General features: G+C 37.8%; 1 protein-coding gene across 1 annotated transcript; it reads right to left on the reverse strand.

Annotated features, from left to right (window-relative positions):
* Window positions 1-16,285: 16,285 nt before the first annotated feature.
* On the reverse strand, window positions 16,286-23,505 carry LOC143429897 (facilitated trehalose transporter Tret1). The gene is made up of 6 exons (XM_076905741.1): window positions 23,433-23,505; window positions 22,001-22,254; window positions 21,369-21,571; window positions 20,029-20,227; window positions 19,186-19,474; window positions 16,286-16,680 (listed from the first exon to the last, which is right to left on the reverse strand). The coding sequence occupies exons 1-6, from the start codon at window positions 23,503-23,505 to the stop codon at window positions 16,286-16,288; spliced, it is 1,413 nt and encodes a 470-aa protein (XP_076761856.1).
* Between the last annotated feature and the right edge of the window lie 1,480 nt (window positions 23,506-24,985).

A 24,985-nucleotide genomic window follows, 5' to 3' on the forward strand; every position in this document is an offset into this window, starting at 1 on the left:
CTCGTCAAACTCGCGGAAAAACGAACCCGCGGAAGTGGACCCTCTCCCATATCATAAACCTCAAACGAGACTCTCCATTAAAGCACACGTACGTAGACCCGCGTCGACGGTCAGAGTCGTAACGAGTGGCACACCAGCGCCGCTGCTGTGTCTGCCGTTTCATCCGTGTCCGTTCCTCCCTTTTCCCCCTTTTTTTTCTTGCCTCTTCCCCGCCTCCCCGCCCGAAAACGCTTGCCAGCTCGCGGAGAACGAAATTCCGGCGCGGTCGTGGCTCGAGCAGAGTGAAAAGTGTGCTTTTCGTGGGAATTGGGGCGCAACGTTCGAGGACGAGTGCGCTTTCTCACGGGAATACCCGCCGTGAAACAGTGTATCGCGGTCTTTACTTAAAGTGCAGACGGGCCGTATATCATTGCCAACGAGGAGGACACGCGCGAGTCAGTTCTGGGCCTGGGACGACCATCGATCATTCCATGATTTTCCGGCTGTCTACAAACCTTGTGGACAAGCCTGGACGCACTTGTATCTAGTGCAAATGTAGTAAGAGTGCACTCCAATTGGAATCAATAGAGGATATCACATTATGCGAGGAGTATTGTTCATTTGTTATATTGCAGAAAATAGTTTTATTAGAGATTTGTTTCTTGACAAAGTAGACATTTGTCAGAAAGTGATAGGTTTTAGTCACTTTTTTCTTGTAGGGTTCCATCTAGTGCAAATGTAGTAAAAGTGCACTCCAATTGGAGCCAATGGAGGATATCAGATTATGCGAAGAGTATTGTTCATTTGTTATATTGCAGAAAATAGTTTTATTAGAGATTTGTTTCTTGACAAAGTAGACATTTGTCAGAAAGTGATAGGTTTTAGTCACTGTTTTCTTGTAGGGTTCCATCTAGTGCAAATGCAGTAAGAGTGCACTCCAATTGGAGCTAATGGAGGATATCAGATTATGCGTGGAGTATCGTGCATTTGTTATATTGTAAAAGACAATTTTACCAGAGATTTGTTTCTTGACGAAGTAGACATTTGCGAGAAAGTGATTGGTTTCAATCGCTGTTTCCTTGGAGGGTTTCTAAGTTGGGGTGTGTCGCTTAGGTATGATTAAGTAGCACTCAGTTACTTTCAACGTCTGCACTGAAATATTAAATAATAGCTACTTCGAGTTTGATAGAATTCAATTTGACTTTGCACATGCTTTGATTTACTTACTTTTGTCGTCACGTTGCTTTTTCTAGTTCCCATCATGCATCAATCGAGGAACGAGAGTGTATGGACTCGTTTATATCGTAAGAAGATCGTACAAACAGTGTCAATAAATCTGTCGCGCTTCGAAACACTAACGCAAAGGCGGAGCCACGGTCGTCCAATGAGAAACGATTGCAGTTATCGCCATCTGGTGTCGTTTATATAGTATCAGCTGTCATTGGCTCGCTTGGCGCAGCAATGCATTCGTGGTAAGACAGTAGACGCGATAGTGACACTGGCACTGTCTGCACGACGTTCGTCTCGTTTTCCCTTTTGTTTTTGCCGGCCAGTTCGAGCGAGGGTAAATCGAACGGGACGTTTTAGGTGAGCAATGGACGGAGGAAGAGACGTATGAAATATGGCGAGAGGGTTTTTGTGGGCTAGTTTATGTGCCTGGATTTTATAGGAGAGATTTATGGGTGGGCAGCACGGTCGAATTCATTTTAGTGTTCAAGTTGGAGGCTGGCATTTTTGGGGGAAGGAAGTTTCAAGTAATTCTCGTTTGCCTCGAGGAGATCTTTGTCAACTCCATTACCCGTAACCATTTATTCTATTTCTAGTTTAAAAGTAACTTAAACAAAAAGCACTGCTTTTCAACTACTGATGACACAAAACTGAGGAAGTCAACAAAACCAACATTGCAGCATCCATTTCTCTATACTCTCTTCAAGCAAATAGAGAACATCGTCTCAAAAAAATCCTCACGTGTCCTAAGAAAGAAACAAAACAATAAATATTCCTGCAAAAAACGGAACACTCGATTCAAGGAAACTACAGGATGGCACGATTTATTATGAAAATCTGATAACTAATTTTTTCATGACTCTCTCCTCGACCCTAGATAGAAGAACGTAGAGTCGGATCGTTCAGTCGGAATCGTATATCAATTCCACTCGAAGTGGCGGGGCACCCTGTTCCCAGCGTCATTCATTTTCCATCGTGAAAGGATATCGAACGCAGCGGAGGTTCGCAGGGGGAATGAAGAGGCTGCAGCCATTCAGGCCTCGAAACAAAGATCGAAAAACGATAAACCCAGCCAGTTATGCTTTGACGTTCTCCAATCCCTGCTCACGGGGTTGGTTATTGAAAAAGGAACATAAACAGAACGTAGTGGGACACGATCTTTGTCCCGTCGAGGATGAATAGGTAAATTGGTGCTCGAGGCGTCCTCGAAAGGTCTGCGACTGAGAACATGTTTCTTGCTACTACCTTTACGATGTAATTCGATTCGTGACAATTGTTCTCTCGAAAAATTAGCAATTTTTAAGCTATCGTAATTTACGTCGAGACGAGAATTAGTTTGGTTCTTAAATGAAATCGATCGATCGATTCGAGGGGCTTTGGTCCCGCGGTTTGGCAGACGCGTTTCTGATTCAGGCTACCGGAAGTTGGTGCCAAGGGTAATCGAAGTTTCATGGAAATTACCGGTTTTGGCGGTGGTATCGATATATTGACGAGCACAGGAAGTGCCTTAGGAGCGAGGATGTTAGAGGGTTCGATGGTAACGGGGTAAAGTAGCGATTATGGATTAATTAGGTGGCTTTCAGATAAGGTACGTTATTCCAATACTAATCATCGAGTAAAGTTGCGATGGATATAGTCGTTCCATTAGTCGAACGTTTGACGATCCAGTAGGACATCATTTGAAATTCTATCTGTGGATTGAACCAACTTAGGGTTCCTTAAATATTTGGGTAGTTGTGCATTTAAATATTTTATGGCATCGAAATGCTATAATAATTATTTTTAACGTTATATACGATAAAGCTAATTTAGATTAATAAATATTTATCTAAAATTTCTTTGAAAGATAAAAATTCTGTGTATCAAGTATCTTTCCTTTTCTAATGCAAATGTGCAGCGTTTATATTCATGAAATATGGTTTCGTCGAGTCGGTACAGGGTTCACACGTGGCAATAGAAGAGGGAAAGAACCGCGAAGCAATTTGTTTCTCTGTTTGCCCCCTTCTTGATCACTGTTTGTGTAACACTTCCCTGAGAGCTGATCCTTTTATCCACGGAAAAGGATAACAGGCATGTAAACAGCTAACCCGAGCTCCTCTATCATCGCCTATAAATCAAACCCGTCGGACGCGTCACGATAAGTGAAATATGGTTGCGAAGTTTATAGTGTCTAGATCTGTCAGACAGATAATTATATCGACGAGCTCCTTTAAAGATTGATGGAAAATATATTGCTCCGTTTCGACACGTTGCGAAATTTTATTACTCCGCGTCGAGAGAAACGAGGAGGGTGGTATCCATAAAACATTCTTTAGAATACGATTCACTCGTGTAAACAAATCTTTTTGCACACAAATCGATCACCACGTTATCTTTGTAAATATTCTAACAACTTGAAAGATGTTTACTCGACTTTCACTCTATCCAAACAAACAATAATATCAACAGATTCATTTACAGACACAAGTGTAAGTTTCACAAAATAAATATTTTTTTAAGCAGTCAGATATGTTCTAAATCTCTTTTAATATTTCTGAGATGTATAGAATCAGGTTGGTCTCCAATCATTCGCGAACTTGGTGAACGCGATCAACTTCCAATGCGGTTTCTCGAATGGTAAAACGAACGAAAGGAATTCTAGAGTCGCCAGAAACGCAACTTCGATGCTCGAAATTTTAATTCGCGCCGCTTAACTTAGGACACGAGCTTTACACGTCCCTCTGGAACGTTCTCGCAGGGCGCAGGTGTCGTCTGCGGTCGTTCCACCGTTGCTCGACTCGTCTCGTACGGGACTCGTTTCGCCAACTTGACCCAACTGCAACGTAGAGCTTGTAATTGATAAACGAGCGCTCGCGACGTGACGTCTCTTGAACACAGAGTACGTGAAACGCTGCGACGAGTCGCGATGGACGCTCGCGCGTGTGTCACGCGAATTAACCCCTTCGTTCCGCTCGAGAAACGACCGCACGGTTACGTGCCAGTTAACCTGCGGACTTTCGGCGGGAAAGTTCGGTTTAAACAAATTCCAAGTAGCAGACGCTTTCAATTTATTGTTTCTTTTTTAATCCAATGAGTTTTGAATATTTTTGGAACTTTTGAGGCCTGCTCTGATAATTAATTTGCAATTTTTGTGTAGTTTTTTTTATTCTAGTTGCGTCAATAAGGTTTGGTTTAAGTTTGAGCTGCTAATCTTCAGTAGAATTATTGTTTTTTTTTAATCAAATGAGTTTTGAATATTTTTGGAACTTTTGTGGTCTTTCGTGGTAATTGATTTGCAATTTTTGTGTAGTTTTTTGGTTTAGTTGCTTTAATAAGGTTTGGTTTAAGTTTGAGCTGCTAATCTTCAGTAAAATTATAGTAGATTTTATGAGATTTTTTTAAAGTATAGCATTTGATAAGAAAATATTGCAATTTTTATAATAATTGTACTGAAGACGCAGTTTAAAATCTCTTCACTAATGTAGATTTTCTGTAAGTACAGCATTTGATAAGGAAATATTGCAATTTTTGTAATAATTGTACTGTAGACACAGTTTAAGATCCCTCCACTAATTAATACTAAAGATTAAAAGAAAATATTTGAACTTCATTAATACCATTTATATTACTTATTAATAAGTAATGTATATTAATATATACATATATACATATTAATAAATAAATAATTATTCAATTATTTCGTTCGTCACAATAAAAATGTAGCAATCACTGAGAAATATTGTTATTTCAATTCAAAAAAGCACTTGGTCTATCATCCTCTCGAATGATTCGTTCTTTAAAAATTGCTTCGCGCAAAATAACCGTTCGTCCAATAATAAACCTGCGACTTTATTTCAAACAACTTAACCACTTTTTCAGACGAAAGCGGTTTAATTAGTAATTTTTGCATGTGTCAGTCGACTTTCCGGCTTAATCCGATTTATATCGAGTCTGAGAGGTCTGCGAGGGAGGGGCGGATTAGCGCGGCGTGCCGTTTTCAGGATTAAATCGGAGGACACTGTTCGCCTCCGCGGGTCGTCCGCTTCCTTTTTTACACCCGGGGATTTGCATTCGCCCAGATCAGTTGCAACGGTCGTTCAATTAAGCTACCCGTGGCAATTAAACGCGGACTAAATTATAGCGATCAACGGGGTCCGTTGTACCTTGTGAAATAGCATTGAAACTTCTCGAAGCCTCTGCCACGAGGAGAGACTTGTTGAAAACCGTACAGTTCTGTGAAACTGAATTCCTAGCGGCTACAAAGAGTGTTTATTGTACTCTTGTGTAACGATTCTATTTATTGTACGTGTATCTTTTTCAATTATTGTAGTTGCAGTGATTACTAGTATTCATGAGCTAATTAATCAGGACTAAAGTTTAGAGGTTTAGTAGAAATTAGATTAGATATTAAATATTAGAATTCTGTTGCTATGATTTATTATATATCAAGACATAGTACTCTAGAAGTTTATTTAAAATTTGATTAAAAGGGTGTACGCTATTTCACTTAAGGAATGGTAAACTTTTTTACCAGTCAGAGTCAAATTTTGTTCATTATTTTTTTTCAATAATTGTCACTTGGAAAGGTGGAGAAGAATGATACCAATAATTTGAAAATATCTTAACAAACAAATATAACAGTCGACCTTCTTACTTTCAAATTTTTGTAAACGAAGACCAAAAGAAAGCAATTTTAATTTGATTAAAAAATAAATATAACTGTCGTCAATGCTTGTTCACGCTTCCAAATAATTGTTTCTCATACTTTATCGCTTATTTCACCCCTTCATCGCAACAATACATCTCTGATACACCCGCAACAAGAATTAATAAGAAGACAAAGTAGCAGAGGGTTACATCCGTAAAAGGAAACAATATCCCCGTGCGAAATGAAATTTTCTCAGACCCGTGGGTTCGCGTTTCGGCGAGACCATCGCGTAGGTCTTTGGGGGAGAATTAATTTATCGCCAGAACCGCGGCGCTGTCGGCGCACTTCGTCATTTACCCTTCTCGAGAGCCTATGAATTTATCGAACCCACGGCCACGTACGTGCAGCGAATTTTTTTCTCGATTTCTCGCTGCTGACCATCGTTACTCAGCCACCCTCCGTGTTTCGCAGTTGTTTGTTCTTCGAATGGTCGATTTCTTATTCGATCTTGCTCCCATCACACCCTCGCCAACCCTCTCGCGTAGAATAAGTTGAACGGGTTGGTCGAATGGAGTTTTGCTCGAGGAATGCGCAACTAGAGGCAAATTTAGGGTGAATTGCAAGGGTGAATTGCAATTTTAAACTGCATTATGGATTGTTTGACCAATTTGAGAGTTGTTAGCGACTTAATATAATTTTTTTAAAGGAATTAGGGTAATTGGGGAACAAACGGAAAGGGTAATGTTGGTTTTCATTGGAAACCAAATACAAAAATTGATCTTTTGTATTTGAGTGAGAGATGGCATTTCTTTACAGATATATATTTCTAAAGTTTGTTTATATAAAAGGCGATAGAGCCTCTCACTTACAGATGATTAGTAACCGATGCTTTAGGTCATGTTTTAACTTCAGTTCAGTTCTCTACAGAGAAGTTAGGGAAAGGCCACTTCCAGGGCGTAAAAATAAAAGAACAATTATAGAAAAGTTGATTGTTAGTAGCTGTTTATTATCCATAAAACCCATTTTCTAACAGATAATTTCTTTTTTAACCCTTTTAATTCGATGAAAACTAAAAATCTTGGTGTCTTAAATCTAATATAGATTTTTTCATCTCCACATGATTATTATTATTATTTATTCTTGAGATATTGTCGTCTCAGTCAGATTGAAAGTGCTAATCGTTTTAGTATCTAATTCCAGTTATTTAAAACGAGAGATTATTTTATTTACTGGCAAATCTGTGGAATATTTCTTTTTCCCTTGAATCCTCAGCGCGATTATTTTACAGTTTTTCCCGCTTCATCCGCTTATCTGCAAAAAGGATTGCGATCAGTGTGCGGGGCGCTCAGAAAAAATGATTGAAAAAATCCGCGAGACACGCGATAGAAATCGAACGAGCGGCACCGTCGAGTTTGTCGATGAAAATTGTTAAAGGCGATTTCCAGCGTTCACAGAGCGGCCACTGAATACGACGAGCCGCAGGATTCGATGAGAGTTCACCATGCGTCGTTTCGATTCGACCTGCCCGTCGGAAATTAATAAATTCTTGCCAGTAATTGCGGCTCTTAATCATCGTCTGTTTATCTGGTACAAGTCGATATCAAATGGGGATGTTTCATCGACGATGAGTTCCCTCTAATTTAATTTACCTTGCGTAATTAATATAGTCGAATCAAGCGACGCTTCTCGCTTCATTAACCGTGAAAGTGTAAAACAATTTTTGCACTTCCTTCGCGCATGAAGATAAATAAAAAAATCTACATTGAATTAAATTTTAGATTAAACATGGGTTCGATAAATTAATAATTGTAGTATTTGAACTTGCAAAATTTTATTTTGGAAAATCTGTGCAACTTCGTACGTTAAATTGCATCGAGTTCAAAGTAATCAGTAAATTTCATTGAAACTGGGGGACGCGAAAAATCGCGGCGAAAAAGCTTGTCCCCGAAAAAATCGTAGACTGCGTGCTCCTTTGTGCTCTTCAAGCGAAACGTGGGAAAAAAATTTGTTCGACATGCGAGACGGGCGAAATGAAGCGTCAGAGCGCAAAAAAGTACTTTGTTGACCGCCGTTTCAGTGATATAGCTCGATAAATGACGGAACGATACTTTCTCCCCTCTTTTTTCTGGCGAAACTGTTGCGAAGACACGCGATGGGTCATCGAAAAGGCCTGAAACTTGCTTAAAAAAATCTCTCGATGTTAAAAGTAACAAAATTTATTTGAATTTATGTAAAAATACAATAGAAAAAGTAGAATAACAAACAAATTTTGTATTTTAATATCGAAAAAATTTCTTTCGTTAACAGTTTACGTTTCACGAATATTTGCTCGCTAAAAACAAGTGTCGAGAACGGTGTTCCCGCGATATCTGCAGCTTTCACGGGGACACTCGACAAACGTACTTAATTATACGGGGTAGCGGAAGTTTGAAGACGCGGCGGGGCGCAAAGCAGCCCGTAATTCGCGGGGGATCCTAATTCTCAGGTAGACACAATGCTTGCGTTCGCGGTATTAATATTCCCAGGGAAGTTTCGTAATTTGACGCAACGACGCCGGCGAAAATACGATCGTATCGCGTCACGTTACCAACACCCTCCAAACTTGATATCAACCTCTGGCTGCAAATAATTGGAAATTTGTCCTCGAGCTGAATCTTCACTCCTTTTTGTATACTGTGGCCACAATTCTTGTCGACGTTTACTTAAGACTGTCTTACATGTGGAAATTTGACTTGGAGAATTAAAAAGTGAGGAATTCGAATCAGAAGGGTGTTCAGCACCTTTTTCGTTAGAGAGACAGCGAGGAGAACGTGCACCATCTTTTTTATTTTCAGAGAAGTTATGTTAAAAGTGTAAAAATTACTTCAAATCTAGTATTCTTAGAATTTCATGTATTTATCAAATTTTCTTTAAAATTACCATCAGAAGGGTGTTCAGCACCCTTTTCGTTAGAGAGACAGCGAAGAGAACGTGCAACATCTTTTTTATTTTCAGAGAGGTTATATTAAAAGTGTAAAAATTACTCGAAATTTAGTGTTCTTAGAATTTTACGTATTTATCAAACTTCTTTTAGAATTATCAGAATGAGAAAAAAAAAATTGTCTCTCAGCAGAGTCTTGAGATCTCTTGGCCATCGTGCATTTTGAAAGTCGTGCTGTTCGTATTTATGAGACTGTTCCACAAGCAGAGTTCTGTCGGAATGGCGAAATTGGATCAGGAGTTTTCTTCATTTCTAGAATGAAAGGAGAAATTTTCGAAGTTAAATAGACGCTCGATATCGACGCGGCGTCGATATTTAGATGGGGTCGTCGCGCAGCAAAAACTTCCCCTGAAAATTCGGAACGACGAAATTGAAACGAAAATGTTCCGGCGCCGTATCATTTCCGGAATTCCTTGGTAGTTTCTGTTGGCCTTCTTCCATTATTCTACCATCCCAGGAACTTCGTTCATTCTTAACAAACTGCCACTTTGTCCAGCCTTGGCAATAAACCAATAATACAGCCTTTAAAAAAAAAAAAGGAACTAATCTACAACGATACAACCCTTGAAAAAATGAAAATAGTTGAGTGTGATCGTAAATCGAAAGAATCGTTGATTCTTAACAAACTGCCACTTTATCTAGCCTTGGCAATAAACCAACGATACAGCCTTTAAAAAAGAAAAAGAGAAAATTAATCTACAATGATACAACAAAAAAGTATCATTAATGCTCGAGCTGAAATCTAGTCTGAGGCAATTCGAAAGTCGTCGTCGTAAATGAATGCGTTACAACCTTTGAAAAAAAAAGAAAATTGTTGAGTGTAATCGTAAGAATCGTTAATTCTTAACAAACTGCTACTTTATTTAGCCTTGGCAACAAACCAACGATACAGTCTTTAAAAAAAAAAAAGAAACTGATCTACAATGATACACAAAAAAGTTAAACTAACGATACAGTCTTCTAAAAAAAAAAAAAGAAAAAAGAAACTGATCTACAATGACACAAAGTTCATACCAATCATGCAGCACCAGTGCGCATAGACAGCGATACCATTAACGCCTCAGCTGAAATCTAGTCCGAGGCAATTCGAAAGTCGTCATTGTTGTAAATGAATGCATTACAACCCTTAAAAAAAAGAAAATTGTTGAATGTAATTGTAAGAAATGTTGCTTCTTAACAAACTGCTACTTTATCTAGCCTTGGCAATAAACAAACGATACAGTCTTCTAAAAAAAAAAGAAAAGCTAATCTACAATGATGCACAAAAATGTTCATACCAATCATGCAGCACCAGTGCGCATAGACAGCGATACCATTAACGCCTCAGCTGAAATCTAGTCCGAGGCAATTCGAAAGTCGTCGTAAATGAATGCATTACAACCGTTGAAGAAAAAAAGAAAAAGAAAAACTGGGTCAGACTGTGTAAGTTGTGAACGAGTAGTGAAAAAAGTACTGCGCCCAGGGTGCGTGAAGGGATGCCGACTCCGCGTCTGCCGATTAGTTCCGGTCGGCTGAACGGAACCTGGAGCGTGGACATTGCTGCACAAGGTTAAAGAGCGATATGCGTCCCTCGTGCACGCCCTTCAAGGGGATGTCTTTCGTCGTCGCGCTCAGTCCTCGATGCAGGCTTCTTTTGTAAAATCTGAATGAATGTAGAATTGGATATCGATAAATAGATGATCTCTGGTTTGTTAATAATAAATTAGGTTGATAAAGTAATTTGGTACGAGGGACTAATATTGATATATAATACAAGGTTGGAGCGTATGAAATGTCGGATTTTTAAGTGAATGTATAGAACTGCATATCTTTTTTCAAAAGCTGTTTGTTCGATCAAAATATGCTCCATTCGCTTGAATACAATTTTTTCAACGAGACTTTAAAGCATAGATGCCTGTCTTAAAAAAAATTTTGATCTTTAGAATCAATAAACTCTGACATCGAATTTATTAAATTGTCTTCGTTTTTATACTGTTCAGCGAGTAAAAACTGTTCTAAATGTTTAAAAAAATGAAAGTCGGTTGGCGAGAGATTTGGTGGAGGTTTAGGCTGGGTGCTGCAAAACTTCATATTTCAATTCGTTTAATTTCGCAATTTTTGTAACAATATAGTAATGTAGCAATAATATAGCAATAATATAGCAATAATAAAATGTCATATAGTAATAATATAATTTATATAATGATAATAAAATGTAATATAGTGTGATCTAATTGAATAGATTGTTTAACATGGCTTTCGAATAATGGTAAAAAGAAAAGAGAGTAGTAATACAGTGCGAAGAGTCCTCTTCGACGGTTCTTTTTCGACTGCCTCGTCCTGTTCAATGACGCCTTTGATCACCTTTTGTGTTTTTGGCGTTGGTCACTTTCTGACTCGTCACGCGACACGAACTCATAAGCTTTCTTTTTTGCATAAACTTTTTCCTCGTCTACCTCTCGTGCTATGATGTCACTTGCTTCGACCCTTTGTGCTACAAGCATTTTTTTTTTTACTGCATTTTCATTATAATTTCTTCATGGGGGTAGGTGAGATATTCTTTAAGGATGGAAGCAGAGAATTTGAATAATTTTTGTGTAAATTTTGTTTGAAATATTTGCGAAATAAATATTTTGATTAATTTAATTTGTTTTAATCTGGAACATGTAATATTAATAATAATGTGGAATAACAATTTCTATACGTATTTCAATTTTATTATATTATATTTATGGCAGTTTTCCACGTCAATTCACCCAGTGGAAGTCACGGAGCGATTAATTGCCCCAATTTAAATGTAGGAAACAGGGTGGAGCGTGAATCAGACGAGGAGACACCGAAATCTGCTCCCCTCTCCTTTTTTTACTCTCCTTCGAGCATGACTAATGCTCCCGATTCGCATGCAAAAACTGTACCTGTCAGTTCTCGGGACAAATGAGACCGAATACTCGTGAATACCAAATGAACGTCCCTCGAATTCGTTAAAACACACGGACACGGTTTTGGCAGCCATCGAAATTCATATAACGCGGCTGATCCCTGGCTTCGATCTCTGCTGCGAACCAGATCACTCGATACGATTGTTCTTAACGACTCGCAAGGGTTCCAACTTAATTTGTCGTTGGTAATCGAAATTTTCGAACGTTGTGAGAAAATTTAGATTTCCGCAAAATTTAGATTTCTGAAAATTTCCAATTTTATTACTGCGATTGGTGAACTCTGATATCTGTTCTGTGTACTCTCGACAGAAGTAAATATAATGAAATTATAATACTAATTAAAATATTACAAATATTAATAATAATATTTGTTAATTTTTATTTTCATACTTATCAGATGTATTCCATTGTAACGCACTACTTTGCCTTCATTTGAAATATTATTGCACAAAATTGAAGTGCACAAATGGCCTTAATTTGTGTATTTTTAAATCATCCAAGATTCAACGGGACGCCAGTAATTATTCATATTTTTATAATTACGCGCATATAAAATGCGTTTTATAGTCGAGGGAGAGACCCTTTTGCTTTTGGTATTTTTTAAAAAGGAAAACGGATGAAAAAGAAGAAAAATATGGTACGCCAGTTGCAAAGTAACGTGAAATTAAAATAAATCTAGGAAAGGGTTAATTAGCCCCCGTAGCGACGCGGGTATAAAGAAAATTGAAAGGAAAGTGGAGAAGCTCGGCAATAAGGAAAGAGTATTTCAGATCGAAATTTCAAAGGAAATCGAATGAATTTGTTCTGCAAAAAAATCTTCCCCTTGACAAGTTTCCACTTTTTATTTTCATGCGAAACTTTTAATTGGCGTCCAGTAGCGTCGTACCGCTAATTACATTTCCTCGTGGTTTCACTTAGAAACAGGACACCCCGTGTAACCAACTTTTATTGTTGCAGCACGAATAATTAATTGCAATTTTTTATTCCCATTGTTTCAGATCCAGAGAAATGGGACACAGTGTATTGTTTATGGTGAGTAGAAAAGAGAAAATTTTGCAAAATTTTATTCGCGCGACAGATCAGTGGATTAATTGCGAAAATTTAATTAGAAATTTCGCGAAACGAACAAAATAAAAGATTGTAGAAAATCTACCGAGTCGTAATAATGGAAATGAATATTAAATATCTTGGTCGAGAGGGGAATTACACTGCTCTTTAATAATTGGTCTTTGTATCTTCGATATCAGTAGAACGTGAATTATTAATTTGGAAAAGATGAATTCACCATTTCAATAATTTACGTCCATATTATTATTTCAAGTTAAATACGCGATTTATTATACATAGGATATATGAAAAATATGAATCGCCAAGAAAATTGTATTTTTCATATATTAACAACAATGTGGAATTTAGTTTTAGCTCGAAATTACAAAATTATTTCTATTAAATTGAAACTAAAAATACGTGATTTATTATTCATAGGATGTATGAAAAATATGAATCGCCAAGAAAATTGTATTTTTCATATATTAACAACAATGTGGAATTTAGTTTTAGCTCGAAATTACAAAATTATTTCTATTAAATTGAAACTAAAAATACGTGATTTATTATTCATAGGATGTATGAAAAATACGAATTGTCATGAAAATTGTATTTTTCATATATTAACAACAACGTGGGATTTTCTTTTAGCTCGAAATTACAAAATTATTTCTATTAAATTGAAATTGAAATTATAATAATAATAATAATAATAATATCTGTGATATACGTGAATAATGTTTTGATATTTGTGTCTGCATTCGTGTGCAGAACTGTGGCAAAATCGATAAGGAATTCGATATTATTGATAAAGTAAAAGCAACGTCCATTGCGATGGGCGAGAAACGAAAAATGGTATTGGTAGGAAAAAAAAAACAGAAAAAAAAGGAACGAACGGAACGTAAAGCGAGGATGTACGCGAGCGAAATAGAGAAAAATACATAAAAGAAATGGGATGTAAAAATGTGAAGTAATGTCGCAATAAAAGCTTTACGCGCCATTATACAACTGTATTGATTTGCAGTGCTATTTGCGCCGCGGAATCACTGTAAATATCTACTGATTTAATTGAATACATCCATTCGTTTCACCGTGCTCGCGTTAATAAATATTTGCGTCTGTCTTCGCTTCTTACAATTTGCAAATTAGAAACTTCAATCAAATTACAGCAACAAACGTACAATTTTTTGCCACAACCACAGTTTGCAGCCTCTTGGTGTGCAAAATTAATTTAACTGCTCTTCCATCGTGTAATTAAAACTGGTAACCATAAAACTTTGCGATCAAACATTTGTAAGTGGTATGAAACCCATATTGGTCAGACCACTGAATCTTTTGTAGTATCATATCCTTTTTTTAGCTATAATTTTAGGATTAGCTTTTACCTTAATCAATCCACATGCAATTACATATTTTCAGATCCATTTACGAATCAAAAAGTTGTTTCAAATAGATTTAAATCTCCCTCGAAGAGGGCATCATTTCATTCGACTAATTTCTTTAATAATTAAACGAATAGAAGACACACGACGTTCATCATTGTTCCCTAAGAAGGTTCAATCGTAAACTGTCGAACGAAACAATAACCTCTCGATTCGTTGCACGCGTGCTCGTTCACGCGGACGCGAAACTGTCGAGGTGTGACGCGCTCGTCGCAGCTGACGCGGGGGTATTTAAACGGGGGTGCTCGATCGAGCTGTTCCGCGTCTCGCGTGTTATTTCTGTCAAACACGATGCACGAGGTTCCGTTGCGTCTGTTCGCGATATATCAGTCGCGGAAGAAAATACGCCCGCGAAATCCTCGCCGGCGCCTTTTCTGGCAGGCGGCCAACGGACGCGCGGCCATTCGCTGCAGAATCCGATAAGCGTTCTCGTTAACCCATTGAGTCCGCGCAACGAGGGACCAGCTCGTCACTGGGATTCGAGAATATCGTGACTCGAAGGCCGACGTCGAACGCGCTCGAGCTTTATCTGAATATTTCGAATGATTCCGCTGGTACTCACCCGACTATCGACGCGTGTCGTATCGGTTATTTTGTGCCACTGTGACGCAACTCCTAATGTGGCTACTTTTCTTTTTTTTTTTTAAGCTGTTGGTTGTAGAAGGATAACATTTCTTGAGAGAAATTTGTTGTATGGGACATGATTTTTGAGTTGTGCTATTGTTGTAACGGGTGTATCAATAAGGATCATTTTTAGTCGAAGCTTTAGTACTGAGATGAACGTAAAATGTGTGAATACAGTTTGCAATGTTAATATTTTTAATATATATAACAGTGTAACACATATGCTTTATAATATGTGTGTAAAATATAAAATGGGATAATATTTCTATTTTTTGTTTGAACTTGAAAGCAAATGTGTCTCAAGATTTTTAAATGCAACTGAAATTATGGAATATGAAAATGTTGAGGATTGAAGAATTTGTCGCTCGTCTTAACAACTTTTCGACTCCGTTCGACTGCGTTATCGTTATTTTTTACTATTAACGTGGCAATTGTCTTCTATTTCATTGCGACGAATAACTGAATAAAAAAATGCATGGAAAATAAACGAGGAGCTGGCTGTATCGAATAAATTCGGACGAGGACTCTGACGATAGGATGATTGCAATTTCAAGTAAACAAGCAAATATTTGCTTGCAAGGTTTACGAGTCGGTGGTGTTTAAAACAACGACAGGCAGTATCGTCAATTTGAACGGTTTACGTATCGAGGTGGAAGCGGGAAAATAGAAAGGAAATCAAATTCGAGACAATTATTTACGCCTGTGCCTTCTCAGTATTTCCACGAGTTTACTGTTAACGTGCTTTATAAAAGTTTACAAGAATCGAAAGTTACTGAAATATTCTTTTACGATGATATATACAATAAAAAAATATGAACGATGACGAATGAAAATAAATTAGATGATCGAGAAACGATCTCAGGAAACAGGCTTTGAAAAATTCGAGAAGAACAGAAGCATTGCATGCAGAAATCATATTTCTATAATATACTATAATTGGGAATTAAAAATAATTCTAACTCAACTCATTCACTAAAACTCATGCAAATTAAATATAAAAAGATTAAATACCAAACCTGTTGTCGATACACAATATTACTTAAAAAAAAAATTACTCTTTGATTACAAATTTGTACAAATAACGAATTACATTGGGACAAATAAGCGTGAGACGTTCAAACAAATGGTCGAATCGCTGATCAAACGCAGCTCGAGGAATCATCGCGATCAGAAACAAAGCAAACAGTAACATTCTCACTGATCTGTTGATCATCAACAATCACTACATACAAACACTCATCTGTTAAATAACTCCATCAAACCAACCTAATCCTCCATTCGCCATTTAACTAAAAAACACTTTCAAAGTAGTTTCCACTACCAAATTTCTTCATCCAATCAATACAATATACAAGAATCCACTCGATGATTCACCCAAAGTCCCAAAACCGAAATTCCATCGAAAAAAATCTCAGATATGGTTCAAGTCGTAGAATAGCGATCAAGTCTCTTCCAGATCTCTGATTTGAACGCGAAAGCTGTCTTGGATCTCGACTAGGCTCTTGCCAGTGTTGTCCTTGACCACTATAGCGCAGAATAACGCTACGAGCCAGCATATGCCAGCAGAGACCCACATCACCTTCGTACCGCCTAGATAAATCACTATTTCGTCGAAAGTCATCGACGCCATTAGCGAAATCAGCCAGCCAATGGCGACCACGCACGAGACAACCGGGGTCTTCACTTCTTCTGGCAAGGAGTCTCCCAGGATTGACCAGGAAATTGGTCCCAGACCCAAGTTGAAGGAGGCGAATGTCAGCGTGATCCACGTTGGCGACATCCAGAAGTAGATGTCCTCGTATTCTGGGTCCATGTCGCGTAGATTGAAGTACCAGCCTGGAATGTGTAACGAAATGGTTGAGATTTACGTTGGTGTTAAGTTATTAAGCAGAGGGATGCAATGATCTGTGTCGTTTGTGGTTGATATTGAGTTGTTGGATTATGGGTTGATGAGAAAGTTGAAGGGTAGGACGCAACGTTGGTTTTTGGCTTGATGTTGATACTGAGTTGTTGAGAAAAAGTTGAGGGAAGTTGGTGTTGAATTGTTGGGGAAAGAGACGCAATGATTGTGTCACTTTGATTGTGTCACAAGTTGAAAGATAGGATGCAACGTTGGTTTCTAGTTTTATGTTGATACTAAGTTGCTGAGAGATATGGTGTAATGGTGATTTATGGTTTAGATGTTGATTTAAGTTGCTAAAGGAGGGGATGTGATGGTGATTCATGGTTTACTGTTGATATTGAACTCTTGGACCATGAGTTGGAGACAATGCTGAAGTGAAATAACGAAATGGTGATTTATGATTTAGTGTTGACACTGAGTTGTAATGCTATGAGTTAGAAAGGAAGTTGAGAGAAGTTGCTACAATAATATTTGTTTAACAATGTTTTCGTAACAAAAGTGCTATAAGAATGATTCGTGCTCTGGTGTTGATATTACATTTTAAGTTTGATTTGTTGAAAACACAGTTGAAAAGAAAGTTAAGGCAAGTGTTGCGATAATGACCCATAATATGCTGTTGACATTAGCTTGTAGAGCAAAATTTATTGGATCACAGCTAGACTAGGATCATGATTTATTAGAAACTTGTGCAGTTGAAGGAAAAGCTGAAAGAAGTGATATAATGGTGATTTATTATTTGCTGCTGACATTCGGTTCTTAAGTATGATTTGTTGAATCACGTGCCACGTTCAACCAAGATTTATCGAGAATCTAATTTCTATCGTTTCTGAGCGACAGGTTGCATATACAGATCGAGGGGAAACATTATCACGCGAAATTTTTGCACTCGAAACATATATGTTCTATTTTGAAATGTTCATTTAGCGATTGAAGAGCAAACTCGATATAGAGGAATGGATGTATCGTCTATTTTGGTTTCCTGTTGCACGATCTATAATATCCCCTGAAAGTATTGCAGAAGAGATCGTATTTTAAGCTGGACGGTGGCCAGCATCGCAGATGTGCTCGCGTTGTGCGAGTCGATTTTTCTTTAGATATTACGCCCGCCAGAAATAAACAAATGCACCGCTCTCGATTTTTATCGAGTGTTTATACGCGACGGGTGCATTAACGTGAATCGAACGAAATTGCGAATGCGCGTACGTAATAAGCGTCAATCGTCAAACGCGGCTGTTATTGTGAACACGGGTCGCTCTCTTAATTATTTGGAAACGAATAATAATTATAGAAGTCGTCGGTACGAGTATAAAGTGAAAACGTATTCCAATTCCAATTACGCGGAATCGATCCAAATTATAATTGCAAATTGTTTTCCCCACATTTCACGCTTCTAACGAAATTTCAGTTATCTCTGAAAAAACATTTCTCTAAAATTCTATTTCAGCGCGTGGAAATAATTATTCATTAGATTTAAAAATTAGAAAATTAATTTAAAATAGCTCTATCGAGAAATTACAAATTGCGTCTGAATTAGCGGAAAATTGCACGTATAAAAAAATAATGTACCAGTAATTTATTTCGCAGCTTGTAAAAGTGAAATAAAATTTGTTTAGGCGATTCTTTCTGCTCGAGGAAATGGAATATGCAGATTTTGATAAAATAAAGAGTTTAATAGGATGAAAGTAACCCTACATTTAAAAAGAAGCCGATAGTGCACGTGGTAACATCCATATTAGGCATTCGATATAATTATTCAATCGACTTCAGTTAAAATTTGTCGAAAAATCAAACTTTGTAGAAAAAAAATGTCGCACTACACTTTCTCCCCTGTTTTAAACGTAGTTAATAACCTCTTGTTCGTTGTATCAATAGTATTTCATTTATCTGTCAGTTAGTCAAATTCCACTTGTTGATTTTCCAATTTTTCCAAACCTGAATCTCAAATGAAGAAATATAATCCTATATTTTATATCTATTTTTCACATAAATTCCAAGACTCTTTATGTGCATGAATACTGGATTGACAAGAGAGTATTTTCAATTTTACAGCAAGAAATAAAATTCATATCTTTACGTACAAGAGATTAAATTTCAATCGATCACTTATTTTCTTAACTAAACTTAAATTCAACTGATACCAAATATCAAAAGAAAAAATCGCAACATTGACAGAAAGTCATTCAAAACCATCACAACGAGTACTCTAAATACTTTTTTTGTCAACTCAATATGTACATGTAACCTCTTCAGAACAAGTTAAACGAACCAAAGGATTTCTTCTGAAGGAAATAAAAATTTTTCTTAACCCGTTAACCGAGGGATTCCCTTTTTAATTACACAGCATATAACGTTTACGTTCGACGTATTTATACGTCCCTCTCGGTTAACAGTTTAATCGCATTCTGATTCGTATTTCGTAATCTTTTTTCGCAATTTACCTAACAGTATGAGGAACACTCCCATGAGAAGGGACGAGACGGTCAAGAGAATGCGACGTCCAACCAGGTCGACGAGGAACGCGGCTACGAGCGATACAAATATTTGAACTGCGCCGACCACCAGCGTCTGCTCGCTTCCGGTCAGTTCACCGGAACCGCTGGTGTCGAACAGCATCAGCGCGTAGAATATCATCGTGTTGATGCCGCACATGTGGTAGCCCAATGTCGTCACAAAACAGGTCGCGATGGCGCGCAGAACGCGGCGGTTCTTCAGTAGCCTCAGATTCAACTGCTACCAAAATGGCGGCCATTAGTAGTAGTCGAGTTAAACGGGGTTTTCTAATTTCTTAATTTAATAATTGGTTAATAAACGAAGCAGCAAAATGGAATGTATGGCGATAAGGTTCGTTTGTAAACTTTGCAAATTATTTTTGATTTACTGAAAAAGAGTGTCTCAATTTTATTAATTAAAAATCATGCTTCCAATGGAACCTTCTTTAAACAATATTTTGAAACTGGTTTTAGTAATTACAGGTGTAGCAAAATTTTATTTTACATTCGTGAACAGCAATTATGAAATGCTCGACTCTCGTGTTTAAAAAACGAAAGCTTTTTGAATTACTCTGATGAATATCGTCTGTGAAATTTATTGGAGCGTACATAAAGTATTGTAAATTAAATTCTGTGCAAAGAGAAGGACATATTCGTTTTTATCTTCCAAAAAAAAGAAAGCAAAGCATATTCTATCATTCTATCATTCTTAGAATTTAACGTCGTGATTTAGATTTCTCAATTATTGAACGAAATTGTCGTCTCGTGTTACTGGAAATGGATCGTTCGTACCTTTCGCTGACCAGTGACAAGGATCAGTCGCTTCGTCTCGTTGATCTCGCGCTGGACATCGTAAGTGTCGCCGCGATACCATCTCAATGATTTTTCCGCATTGATCTGGTCGTCCCTCGACAAATAGTAGAGCGGGCTCTCTGGTAATAGTTTCACTGGCACGATCGAGAGGCACGCGAGCCCGCAGATCACGCTGTACCTTTACGAGAAAGAATTTGATTTACGCGCGGCTCTCAGAAAAATGGACGCCCGTGTCAACCGTGATTTAATAAATCGAGCCACTCTCGAGGGCGATCGAGCCGTTCGCTGGCCAGTCTAAAGCTTTAGAAATTCATTTCCATCATTTTTCACACTTAGCCCCTTTAACCCTTTGGCATACGAAGACGTCTTCTGTGCAGTCGCGAACGTTGATGTCTCTGGAACGTGGATTTAATTTCTTTTATGATTTGTGGAACTGTAATGTCTTTTAATTCGTGTGTCAAAGGGTTATGTTCGGATAAAAGTGTCGATGAACTTTTTTCTTCGTTTAAAAGTATGATTTTTAGAGTATTATTAAAGAAAGCTTTGAGATTCTTGGCTAAAAGCTGAAGAGATAATGAGAAAAAGAAGATTGAAAAATGTTTTGAGGGTGATTTAATTTGTGAATCGCTGAAAATTAATTTTCCCTTGCAATTTGAAGAATTATAGCTACAAGTTTCAATAGTAGAAAGATAATATAAAGGCATGAGTAAGAAGAATGTGTTTTTTCTAAAGAAGAAGGTAACTTGTGTATGCTGAAATGTTTAAAAAAATAATATCAAAAGATCTGATATCAGAAAAAAAAAATTTAATTCTAAGAATTCGTCTTATGTTCAAGTTAATGTGCAACTAATAATGTGTAACTCTTTTATCGTCGAAAATAATGAAAAAAAGTTAAAAGTATAGAAATTTCGAATTATCTGCCGAATGAAAGCTAACAAAAATAAAATGAGAGTGCATTAAAACGTTAAGCTGAGTTGTTGCACACTCGAAATAACACGAAACAGGAACAACTACGCGACGTTACACGCGCAATCGCACGGCGTGCAACAAAATAATTTTACGTTGTTCCAACATGCATTCAAATTCCAATTCAATTAAACTTCGACCACCTACAACTACCAGCGAACTATTTAATTTTACAACTGGACCTACCAAGCTGAGAGAAAATTAAACGGTTAAATTAACGCAACGACCAGCAGTTGGTCCAGCAAATATTCATACAAATTTGTTTGATCTTAACAGAGATCCGACGACTTCAAACAAATGTTTTTCGTGTCAGATCACTGAAAATACTTAATAAAGACGAAATGTACGTGTACCTCCACGAGCTCGTTTGTTCGTCGATAGCATGAGCGATCCAAAATGCGTACATGACGCCACAGTTGACGAGAAGCTGAAACAAACCGAGCAGACGTCCTCGAATTTCCTTACTCGCGATTTCAGCCACGTAAATTGGCGTGAAAACACAGAAAACACCAGCGCAGATACCACAGATCAGTCTGCCCATTATGAATAACAAAACCTGAAAGTTCAGAAAAATCATCATCATCTTAGTACTTCAAAAAATAACACAACTGGTACCATATGGGTTACCAGCTTCGTTTAAAAGTACAAACAGAGTTTTTTAAATCTCTCTGTACACAATATGTAACGTAATTCCAATTTTATTTCATCTTATAGTGATTTCAAACTTTTTCGTTTAAAATCCATGCGAGGAATGATGCATTTAATTATTCAACAAATATAAATAATTGCAGAATTGCTAATTTAATAGCAATAAATGTACTCCAAGTGTTTTTACACTTTTGAACAAATTATCTACGTTCCACGATTTCTTAAACACTTTGTTACATTTCCAAAGGCTATTTTCACCCCTTTGCACGCAGCTTGCATCTCAATTCGTATTTTCAAGATTGTCAGAAGCTGCCTAGCGACAGTAACAGTTAATTACCTTCTGGCAATGGTGGCTGATCATCAGCAACCACGTCCAAATCAAAATAGGCATCGTCCAGAACATGATATTCGGTCTGGAGACTCGTCCAGCGACGAACGGCATCAGGATCGCCCCAATGCAAACACCGCCATTCAAAATGCCTCCGATGAGACCAATCTCAGTCGCAGTCGCGTCGAAATAGTTCTTCAACACTGTGCTGGCCTTCGAATTCCAACCTAGCGAGATGCCAAACGCGAAGCCACCAAGGGACGCTGGAATTTCACGAACAAACACGATCGTCAACCCCCTTTCAACCCTTCTGGGTGTTTCTTTCCTCTGTTTCCTCTTCTTCCTTATGTTTTTCCATGCGTCGCGTTAATTGTTGGTCGCGTCACTAATTTAATGAAAAGAATCGCGTCCTTCGTGAAGGAAACATTTGTCTCCTTGGTTTTATCGTTTTTTATTGGCGAAATTTTACCATGAAACAGGGTTGTCGGCCCTAAATTCGTTCAACGAGTTGTGCTTTGCGCGCGAAAGGTTGCCTTTGTCTTAACTGACGTGAGTGAGCGTGAATATATTTTTTGCCGCGAAAAAAGAAGGTATCTGTTTCCGTGCGTGCGTGTTTTTTGAGGTTCGTCAATAACTGGACACGTGGAAATAATTTTGTGTACCCAAAGGAGTGAGCTGACGCGATCGAAGCGTTGAGATATCGAACGAAATGTCGTGGCGATTTTTTAGATAAAAAAATTGTAAATTTGATGAAATTTATTTTCCTCGATTTTAATTAAACAAAGCTAAAATTCTATGGCTATTGTATTTTTTTTCATATTGAGTTGATTTAAAAAATAAAACGTTTCTTAATATCGTGGTTTTAAACATTTCAATTGGACTTTAAAAAATTATAATTTATAATTAATTTATTTATAAATGTGTGTTGATACGAGCCTCTAAATAGAGATACAGTATGCAAAGAACTAACAGGGTAAAAAGCAGTATAACGAGATATATCAGAATATATATGCACACGTATTTACGTACCATATTCCCAGAAGTCTTGAAAAAGATGGAATAATTAAGAACAAGAAATAACATAAATCTATAATTATATTCTCTCAACTTATTCATTCAATCTAAAGCTTGTATCTTCAAAAACCATTAATACGTGCTTCCAAAAATGACAAAACAAAGTATTTGTTCGAAAAATCCTAAAAAATAAGATCAAGGATGATTGTCTGAAATTTGTTCAATTAAAATTACGAGACAAAATGACATTTAGCGATCGAAATTGGTAATACGTAAAATGCTCGAGAATATTTGATCGAAAACGAGATCAGAGAGGAGGGTAATAATTATTATAATTTATTTGAGTAGACGAACAGAGATTTCGGATGTGAGAGTCGATCGCGTCAGAAATTTTCATTCGAGGAGGACGAAAGGGAGGTTAGCTCACCTAGGAAGGCGCCGATATATTGGTTCAATCTTCGAATCTCGTGCACGTTGTCGTTGATCGATGCGGGGGTCATCGTCGGTCCGAGAACGAGCTCCTCTTTTTGAACAATTTCCCACCGTGGACGGCGGAGAAACAAGGCGAGGCTACGAAATGAAATCGTAATCTAGCCGAGGTCCAATCTCGACGTGGCAATATCGACTTGGTAACTCGTAAAGTCGATCGTAGTCGCCGTCAGTTTTGCAAAACAAAACGTAATTGCTTTATGCCGTCTGATAGAGGATTTTATCGCTCGCCTACACTAACGAGCCAAACTTTCTACGTGGAAATACTGAACACGGTTTTACTTCATTTCTTTGCCACGAATAAATTAACATTCAATTACCATTAAATATCATTAAACATTTTCTTTTAGTTCATACTCTTTCTTAGAAATTTACAAAAAGATACTGACTAACAATAATATTACTCTCTTGTTGCTCGTTCGACCATTTAATCCCATTTTACGATATTGAAAGCGAAGTGTGTTGCTTTGATTTGCTGTGAGAATGAAAGAAGATGGAAGGAAAAGAGAGTAGAAGAACGTTTTGTCTTGGGCCTGCTAGAGAACTCGTCAAGTAAAGCTACCCAGCAAAAAACCCTGCTTTAAATACGTGGATTTAAGTACAAGTCAAGAAGTGGTTGTGGTGAACTTGAGTGTCGAAAGGCCACCACACTTCCATCTTTCATTTTTAAACATCGTTCTCTCTCTTTTCCTTCCTTCTTTCATCCTCTTCCACAGCAAACTGAAGCAACGCGTTTCATAGTATATATTGAAACGAATTTGAAGCTTGTGTGCTTTGAGGGGAAACTGTAAATGTCATTGTCCCTCTAGTGGCGAGTGTCAGAGCGCCCAGCCACAAAAGTAATGATTAAATGAAGCAAAACTAAGGATAAAAATGTAAACGATCGAATCTTACTCTTTCTGAGGCGTCTACGCGAGCAAAGTTCGCCAGACTGCGACAGCGGTTGCTGCGGTGGCCTTAAATCGGCCCTGTTCGCGTAGAAACGTTGAACGCGGCAGGAAACAGAAGCTCGCCCAGACAATTGGATTACCGATTGCCTCTGTGCGGCGTTTCCGTGCGCGGCCTATAGTTTACAAGCAATTAGATGGGCCGCACGACAGTAAATGCAAACCCTTGATTATACTCCATTTATCAACGCTGCGCTCTTAACCAGAACCCATCGGGTCGTAGGTGTGCTCTCAATTGGCCCCAACTGGATCCAGAAGGATTACGCGGGCCATTAGGAAGACCAATTACGTCGTCAGGCCGTCCGTGTCCTAACGAACGTATCTGTTCCGATCAGGACCGTATCCGAGGCTCGGTTTTTCCGCGACTTCCGCTTGATTACCACCGACTTTTCGACGATTGCTTTCGAATTTATTGCCACGTGCATCTCACCCATCGCTGGCCTACTTTTATCCTTCGCTGCTTTCTTCTTTACTCTTCCTCTCTCCCTCTCATTTTATTTCTACTCGTGTTCCTTACTGAAAAATTGAAGCTATAATTTATCTC

This window comes from Xylocopa sonorina, chromosome 12, assembly GCF_050948175.1.
Source record: "Xylocopa sonorina isolate GNS202 chromosome 12, iyXylSono1_principal, whole genome shotgun sequence".
Lineage (NCBI taxonomy): Eukaryota > Metazoa > Arthropoda > Insecta > Hymenoptera > Apidae > Xylocopa > Xylocopa sonorina.